Source organism: Halichondria panicea, chromosome 3 (assembly GCF_963675165.1).
Source record: "Halichondria panicea chromosome 3, odHalPani1.1, whole genome shotgun sequence".
In the NCBI taxonomy this organism is placed as follows: Eukaryota; Metazoa; Porifera; class Demospongiae; order Suberitida; family Halichondriidae; genus Halichondria; species Halichondria panicea.
Window position 1 is genome coordinate 3,845,463 of NC_087379.1, and position 9,550 is coordinate 3,855,012.

The window sequence follows — 9,550 nt, forward strand, 5'->3', positions numbered from 1 at the left end:
CCAGGCATCTTTGCTGTGATCCTGGACCTAGTCCACTGTGCATGCCTCATGTACCACTAACTCTGTTCTCACAGCATGCCTCTGTCTGGTTTAGTCCTGAGACAGATCAGCACTGCATTATATCACTCTTCTGGTTTCTTTATAATCATGTCACCAGCCGAGGGTTTGCACTTCAGTGCTCTAGTTATAATCCTTTGTAGTGTTAGCCATTTTTGTTTCCAATCCCCTTCCTTTTCGGATACAAATAATATTATTTTGACAGACATTAATTAAATAATATTATTGTCAGTCAAATTAATGGGTTCCTATATATAGATTGCCTGTATACTGTTAGCCTCGAGACCAGCCGTTCGTTATCTGAAAGAAGTTCTTTCATACACTACCGTATACCTCGCTTGCGATTGCACACCATGGGGATCTTGGACAAAAATTAATAATGCCATACAAACAAACTAAGGTCAACCGACTGCAACAATAAAGGGGTCTACATTAATAATTATTGTTCCCTACTTAGCAAGCAAGTTTAAGTCTATCTCGAAGAACACATAAGGATGGTAGTCTTGCTGCCCAAAAGAGAGTCCTTGCATGTCAAGCATCTAAAAAATGTTATAATTATTAAGAACATGCACACCTTTCTGATTAATACCTCAGCCTCTGACGCGATGTAATTTGAGTCAAGATGACCATATAGACCGTTAAGAATTTCTGTCAATTTCTTTTGCGATTTTCTATGTGGCTTCATTATCACTGCTTGAAAATTCACAGGCAAGCTGTACCTATACATGGGAACGAATCAATAATACCAAAAAAACATATAAACACAGAAAATGTACCTCAAAACAGATTCAGTAAATACACGCAGTGCTTTGAGATGAACCCAAGCTGAAAACACCTGGTTGAAATTAACTTTCAGCCAGTTCATCAGTGGTCCCTGCATTTACAATAACACAACATTTAATTTGATGCATGCACGAGGCACTTATAATTATTACACCAGGGAGCGCGACTTTATTCCATAATAATGTATATACCCGTATAGCGCAAAATTTTCAAGGGGCTTAATTTTCGCGGATTTCGTGGGGTTAGCAATCTTACACGAAAATTAAGTCCACGAAAATTGTTCAGAATTATCTGCTATAACGATTTAAAGGCGTGGCTTCCGGTAAGCAGTCATTCCGCGAACATTGTGCAACGAAATGCTTTTGGAGGCCAATCCATGAAATATAAGTACCTCAAAAATTTCGTGCTATACGGTATTAACATTGTAGGTCCAGTCAGGCACACACACATGCATCAAGCGTTGCATTACAACTCACAAACTGCTTCTTCAGTTGAAGCTCAAGCTTCCCCTTTTCATCTCGCTCCTTTTGCACGGTCTTAGCATCGAAGTCAAACTCACGAACGATAAATCTGTTAAAGATTGACAAGTGAATAGTGTCGTTTTCACACACCAAAACTCAACTTTTTCTCTCGAGCATGATGCTTGTATTCATCGGCTACTTTTCTAAACACAGTGACAGTGTATAGCCCATATTCAGAATCGTCCGCTACCTTTTTGGTTGACCTAGGTACTACCATCTGTGTAATTTTCTCATAAGAGTTTTCCCATTCCTTATAGAGAGACCTGGAGACGATGTGACAAATAAACTGCAGTACATTCACTCCAGCGTATCAAAAGTACGCCGGGTTTCTATGACTCCACAGCAGAGAAGGCATGTACAGAATTATGGAACATCTATCAACTCCGAAGTGCATGTGTACGTCATAGAGAAAAAAATAAAGATGCTACATGTACAGTCAGGGATATATTGGCTCAGTGGTGACATAAGGGCAAGGCACTACTGGTACACATCACTCCAACTAGTGGGCAACTACTAGCTGGCTGTGGAATGCACCAGTCGCATGAAATACATTTTTTGCTTACCAACAAGTAACTTCAACGGTGCTATAGTATTACAAAAGGGACCGTTTCAGGATATTGGGTAACTTCAGCCATATACTGTGCTGAACTGTGCCATATGGCATCAATAAAAAGCTGTTTGCATTTGCAAAACGCATCGTTCCTGTTTAAACGCACAATGAACGCATTGTATTATGCAAAAACATTTTCATGGATGCAGGAAAATTACTGAGTAAGCAGATTTGAGAACGACTGGGGAAACGGTGCATTTTTCCTCAGTCGTTCTCGATCTTGCAACAGCCCCAAGACTAAGTTGCCTTCCTCTGTGACCTGGAATTACCGTTTTTGAAGACCATCATCTTTTCTCCAGTGCTGTATCAGTATGTCTGACTGTCTGCATACACTGTAATAGCTAGCTAGCTGCTCATTGTATGACGGTAAGAGTAGATAAGGTGTTTAACTCCTATAGTAAACGTGAAACCGCTAAATTGCGTCATCACTGTCGTCACTATTCAACTAATTAGGCCTGTTGAGTAAACTGTGGTCTGTGGTTCGTAGCACTGCCTGTAGAACTGCGCTAGCCTCCTTCACAAGGCCTCAAAAAGGAGGCCTGCTACTACTGACTGCAATTATTGGATAATTTGCCCGTAATGTTTCCCATTAAACTGAAATTTTTCCAGAAAAATATCCTGAATAATATAATATACAAAGAATTACAAATGTTCAAGTGCCTCTACCGCATCAGCACCAGCAGTGCTTTCATTATTATGCCTCGGTGCACATGCGCAAGCGAGATATACGGTAGTGTGTTTGTGTGTGTATCTGTGTGTCAGTCTGTCTGTGCGTCTGTGTAGAGTGCTACAGCTGCTCAAGGATCAATGAAGTGTAACTATAGGCTTCTAGTCATGATTTTAATTCGTGGATTTGCAAAATAATGCTTCGTTCTCGAGTTATGCCTAGTTTAGCTTACTTGGAATGCCATTGCAGCCTTTTCAGAAGAGTACGTAAACAACTTGTCCATAGAGTGTTGCTACTCTACTTAGTAGTTATCTCTGCACTAGAACGCTGGCTATTGGTAGCTGTAAGAGTGAGAATAGAGCTGCCAGGCTCTGCTGATGCAGCCATTAATTTTAGACCAACTCACTTTCTTTAAACTGTACAGAGGGTTTTTTATCTCAAAAGTTCCAGTTAGTAGATCCCTGCTACATGTACCTGCCTCTGAACAAGGCCGGCTTTCAATACATGTAGATGCCCTCGGGACATCGTAGCAGAGCGGTCTGGGGTTATCGTACAAGAAGCTCAATGTACTCTTGGGCGTATCTGACACCACTTGGAACTTTTAGCATGATCGCTTTAACAACCAGCATGGTCAATCATTACCCACTATTAATTTGAGTTTCCCTGGATTCTGGCCTGAAATAATGCAAGAATTATGTTCATCTGATATAACGTGTATATAGTAAATTTATGTTATGTAGCTTTGGCCTCCACCGAGGCATCATAAATATAAGATTTCATTGATCCATTATATTTAGTCTACTGTAGTGCAATAACTGATTTGTTGCGTCGGAGAAATATGCCATTAATAAAGATTTCATTGATCTATTTATTAATGACATCATTGCATATTTCTCCTACGCAACAAATCAGTTATTGCACTACAGTAGACTTTTGCTCTGAGTTATGCATGGCCACCACGATATACCTATACCGCCCATTTGGTTTGGCACGGATTGCTAGCTAGATGTTTACTGCACAAAACTCACCCTGAACTGCGGCCACTCGCTATTTCGTATACTGGCCAGTACTGGCTGCCCCAACCTAGGTTTTCGTGATTATGACGGATATCACGTTTGGGGTGTGGTTTGGCAGATTACACTTAAATAGAGAGCAAAACGATTCATTATCCTCAAGACAGAACCGCAAAATTAGATTCGAGGTAAGGTCGTTTTTAGCCGCGGCTATTTTTTGAAATACAGCCACCTCCCTATTCCAGCCAAGTGACAGAGTCTGCTGTTACTATCACTCGTGCAATATGCCAGATATTGTGCTCAGTACTTCTGAAATGGCTGCAATGGCATTCCAAGTAGGCATAACTCGAGAACAAAGCATTATTTTGCAAATCCACGAAGCTTAATTTTAATACAGTGTTTCTCATCCCTCTTCTCGAATCTACGCTAATACGAAGTGATACTGCATATGTACATGTAGCTTCATTGCCTACACTGAGGCATCAGCACCCGCAGTGTAATCATTAACACGGCTGTCATTTTCTGACTCACGAATTTAACGTACACATCAGCATATTAATGTCCAGTCCTATCTACTTTTCACAGGACTGCATGGACATACACATTTTTCGGTTTCGTTTCAATAACAGTAAGAAGCATATAGAAGTTCAAGAAGACGTGAATGACATTGTAACGGATTAGAGTTATGCTCTCGCCGGATTCCTTGTTATATTTCCCCCTAGCAACTTTTTACATTGCAAATGTTTTCTAGTCGATATACTCAACTATCTATGTAGACACTCTCAAATAACCTGCTGTTTTACTGATTGAAGAGGGGCACTAACTACTGCTGCTACATCTGGCTGTGCACTACAAATTGTATTTCACCCACTAGTCAAATTGTATTTCACTCACTAGTCACTGCTACTCCAGATTATTTTAACGTACTAGTTACCATGGGTTGGAGGACATAGAAAAGAAATCATGACCGGAAGGGCGATTGTCAATGCTCTAATCCCCTCCGGTCTTCTTATAATTGAACTCACTTGGGGACAACAACAATAAGAGTCTGCAGGTACTCTGAATCCAAAACAAAATCTTCTTTCTTTACAAGATCAACTAGAGATCGAGTCATCAAGTTCCCTCTAAAGAAAACCACAACTAATTAGTGATACCAGCTATAATTATGAGCTTACGTATTTTTTCTTTCAATTATTTGAAGATTCTGACGTAGTGCATTGTAACTCTGTGACTTGGTCTTCAGGTCTGTGTCCACTTGTGAGACCAGCTATGCAGATGAATAAATGTAATTACTGATGCCTTGACATAACGTACATGTACGTACACTCAAAAAGTTATGTCAAATTAATCGGTACGAGAATAGAGATAATAGCTGGCTGGGCATATTTTATGTCCAATATATGGTAGAGGTCGTTTATAATTATTGCTAATCGCATGTTGTCCTATTATACTGTGATCATGCCTCGGTGCGCATGCGCAAGCGAGGTATACGGTAGTGTGTGCGTGTGTATGTGTGTGTGTCTGTGTGTGTATGTGTGTGTGCGTGTGTAGACTGCTACAGCTGCTCAAGGATGAATCAAGTGCAAGTAAGAGTTTCTATAGGCTTCTAGTCATGTTTACTTGGATTTTAATTCGTGGATTTGCAAAATAATGCTTCGTTCTCGAGTTATGCCTAGTTTTGCTTACTTGGAATGCCATTGCAGCCTTTTCAGAAGAGCACGTAGCCAAACTTGTTTACCGAGTGTTGCTACTCTACTTAGTAGTTAGCTCTGCACTAGAACGCTAGCTATTGGTAGCTAGCTGCAAGAGTGAGAAGAGAGCTGCAAGGCTCTGCTAATGCAGCCATTAATTTTAGAATTATCATGTGTATAAGTAGCTTTATGTTATGTAGCTTTGCCATTGGCATCTCCACCGAGGCATCAGCACCTGCGGTGCTTTCATTCGTACAGTGATTAATCGTGTATCAATAATTGCACGTCGTCAAGGCAGTAATTGCACCATAGATTGAGTAGAGAGGGATTGGAAACGAGATACCCTCGAAGTACCATCCGTGTTTCCCCGCGGTTTTAATCGAGGCTTACTTCCAACGTGGGGTCTAAACATGAATAATTCATGAGAATTGTTTTTGCTGTCTGTAAAAAGTCCACGAGCAGTTCTGCTGCTAAACATCAACTTCATCAAATACTTGTGGCTATTTGGGACACAGCATACTACTTAGTGACACAACCTTAGCTATATCATAGTAGCTAAACTAACACAAGCAAGAAAAATAGCTCTGTGTTAGCTACTTCACGACAATCAAGATTGTATTTTTTTCGTTTCCAAATGATACTCACTATCAGGGGGCATTTGTTTAAGTGTTAGAGGGGTCTTTGAGACGCATGCATAGACTATGATTAGACTCAATAAGTTTCCCGGTAAACTTACCCGGGGTAGAAAGCGAAACACGGATTGTTTCTGAGCTCTACATAGACTTCATTGTAAAACATCACGTGAACCACTTCCGTTGCCAATCCCCTTCTACTCTATCTATGATTGCACGTCGTCATTAATGACGTGCAATTACTGCCTTGACGACCGCACTTTCGAATAACGGCCGCGGCTAATATTTTTACTGAAACTGCAGCTAAAAATGTCCTTAAAACTGCATCACAAACGATTAACAATCAATAGTATGGCTACTCGTGCAATAAGGGATTAATATAGCACTCATAACAAGGTTAACAGCAATTAGTATCCTTGCCATTGCTTGTTACTCATGCTATTAATCCCATATTGCACTCTTAGCCATACTATTAATTATACTAATCATACTACCAGAGTAGAACCCTCACTACGTTTGAGATACTACAACCAGTCTGCCCTCCTTCCCTCAGATGCTGGACCTCTGGTCACTATAAAGAAGAGCGTCACAGCACTGCGTTTACAGCATGGATAGCCTCCACACAACAAGTTATTAGTGTTAACAATAGCAGATTTCGATGTTAAAGGTCCGTTGTCATAATTATAAAAGCGAGCAAAAGCTAAGAAGCTTGAACTTGCACGTTGGCAGCTAGCTAACTACACGCGGCCTTTACTCTATGTATTAGCCTCGATTCCAGGCCGCTCTCAATTGATAAAGACGGCCTGGTATACACTGTCTGCGCATGCGTCAATTGCCCCAAGATTCTTGGGGATCGAGATATCTTAGTAAATTAGTCAGTATTATTGTATATTTTACAATGATGTCATTGCACAAATCACAGCAGTTTTAATAAAATAACACAGCTACTTACATCATTTATGACCACCTAGACTAGTGACTACTTTTGTTGTGATGGCTTCTACTTCTGTTCTGCTCTTGCTCAAGCTCTCTCCAGTGTAGAAAAGTCAGGTTTTGTCTTCTTTTGTACTGTGGTAGAGTGGTGGGCGTTTTTCTGTCAGTACCTACCGACTCTGGAAAGTCCAGACGCTTGTTTGATGCCATCTCAGTAAGATCAGTGCTCCTTGTATGAGCCTAGAGTTGTGATGGCGATTTCTCTCTCTTCACACTAATACCACGTGGGTGACCATAGTACAAAAGGTTAATTGACAAAGAGTTTTACTAACAAATTTACTATTGAATCCACCCACGCGCAAACGGTGGTTACCAGGCTCTCTAGTGAGAGGGGCTGGGATCGAGGCTATCTATGTATTTACAGCTGAAGTGATCCCGTACCAAGAACAATAGAAAAGGGTCATAGAAAGCTAAAAAATTGTGACTGGTTTGTTGTCTCTGTTAGTAGCTGACTCTGGGATCCTACTCCAGGAACCATACATATACTTCTCTGAGACTCCAGGCTTCTTAGCTGTAATCCTAGTACAGTGCATACTATTATACCTATACCACTAAAACCCTGTTCTTAAATGTTCAGCTTGCCTCCAGTCTGGTATAGTTTTATTGCTCCTGAGTTGCTGTGCTACACAGTTAAGTTATACTAGGAGACTGGTCATACATCATAACATCACTATACATGCACTGCATTATATACCACTCTTCTAGTTTCTTTATAATCATGTCACCAGCCGAGGGTTTGCACTTTGGTGCTCTAGTGTTTTTGCGAGCATCAAACATTTGCAAATTTTGGAGTTTTCTTTCAATTTTCTGCTCATTTGCAAAGGTTTTTCACCCGCAAAATATTCTAGTAATACGGTATGTAGCTTTGGCACCTCTACCAAGGCATCAGCACCTGCGGTGCTTTCATTATCATTCTATTCCTAAGGGCTAAGTGTTTTACCATGCGTATGAGTTCTTCTCCAATTTAATTCACCTGACTGGATTTCTTCAATCTGATTGGTCAACAATTATCTTCCCTAAAGCCTCTTAGAGATTATACTAAGGACATTGCATGGGTAATTTGGTGTCTGATAGCAGAACAAAATGCTAGGACAACTTGTCAGGACAATCAAGATGTGTTATTTATACCTCTGCACCTGGGTGTGCGAAATCAACCCTCACCTTACTAATGCCTTCGACTATGTTAGGCAGGGGCTGTCTCAATGGGAACTTGGCGGAGTCCCACTGGAAACGAGTCAGGAAGGTTTCCATCGGTACCTAGCACAATTGAAAAGCACCACTATAAAATAAATCCAAGTGAGCAACAAACAGCTTCATAAACTGACACTACAGTTCCTTCTGCTGTGGGTAACAATCGAAAGTGCCTGCGTTCTTTAATTATTAAATTATTAATTGCTTATCATTCTGTGTCTGTGTGGTAACCTACAATCTCCGCATTGAAACTACCTTAGCTGGGCCAACCAGAAGGTTCTCTTGTAGCTTTTCCTTGTCTTCAGGCTCTAGTATGTCACCCATATACTGGGCCATCTTCCTGACAACGCTGAGGAAATGAACAAAATGTCAATTGCGTACAAGACTTCATCAATGGTATGAATGAGGTGGTTAAAGTGGTGCATTGTAAATTCGTGTTTCAACCAACTTTTCAACGAATGGGTCAAGCTTTTGTAGCTTATCTCCCAGATCAACAAGTGTGTCCAGGGTGCCAACCTACATGAAGGTATAGAGAATGTCCTTCGAAAGTCAAACTGAGTTCCCTATAATTATATGCACCAATGAAATGGGGATAACTTGACACATACACATTATATAATTCACAGATCCCTATCGAAAAACATATGTATATATACGTACCGTAAGATCTCGATTTAAAGCGACACTTTTTAATAATTACAAAGCCAGAGGTCGCATCTTTTGAAGGTTGAAAAATTATATTGAAGTCCTGTTGTCGCATATTTAGAGGGTCGCATCTAATTGGAGGTAACTTTACAGAGTCTACTTGCCTCGATTTCAGGCCGCTTAAAAACACTGATTTCCAGTGGGCTACAATCGAGGCTAGGGAGTGGCTACATTTACCTCTATTTAGAACGCGACATTAAAAAATAATTGTCAACGCAGCTGTCGCTACTTTTAGAGGTCAGAAAATTGCTGAAGCTCCTGGGTGTCGCATATTTGGAGGGTCGCCTTAAATCGAGGTCTTACGGTACTCCACGGTAGTTTCACTTAAACACACAATATTATTTCTGGCCAAAATACCTAGAGCATAATAATTAGATCTATAAACTTTATAGATATTCCGTAGCTAGATTTAGAGCTCACCTTTAGATCAGGAATGTTGAATTTGTGATTGACTGACACACCACCGGTTTTTTCTTTGATGAGCCCCCACGTATTCTCTGGTTTTGGGTCACCAGGAGCAGAAACTAACCAGTATGCAGCCATTATATATTTAGCAGTCTGACACTGCACTGTTGCCTCTAGCTCTGTTGTAGCCCCACGTACGTAAGTAAATACTTACTTGCAAAGCACAGTACTTGTACATGCACTTACAATGTTTGGCCAGTCATATGACTAGTTGGGCGGAGC

General features: G+C 40.6%; 1 protein-coding gene across 1 annotated transcript; it reads right to left on the bottom strand.

The window, feature by feature from the left end:
* Positions 1–417: 417 nt before the first annotated feature.
* On the bottom strand, positions 418–9,543 carry LOC135333179 (V-type proton ATPase subunit C 1-A-like). Its single transcript, XM_064528086.1, has 11 exons — positions 9,284–9,543; positions 8,607–8,674; positions 8,414–8,507; positions 8,129–8,224; positions 4,827–4,918; positions 4,677–4,775; positions 1,463–1,624; positions 1,317–1,410; positions 834–931; positions 647–776; positions 418–596 (listed from the first exon to the last, which is right to left on the bottom strand). Exons 1-11 carry the CDS (start codon positions 9,404–9,406, stop codon positions 507–509), a joined length of 1,146 nt encoding a protein of 381 aa, XP_064384156.1. The 5' UTR covers positions 9,407–9,543; the 3' UTR covers positions 418–506.
* Between the last annotated feature and the right edge of the window lie 7 nt (positions 9,544–9,550).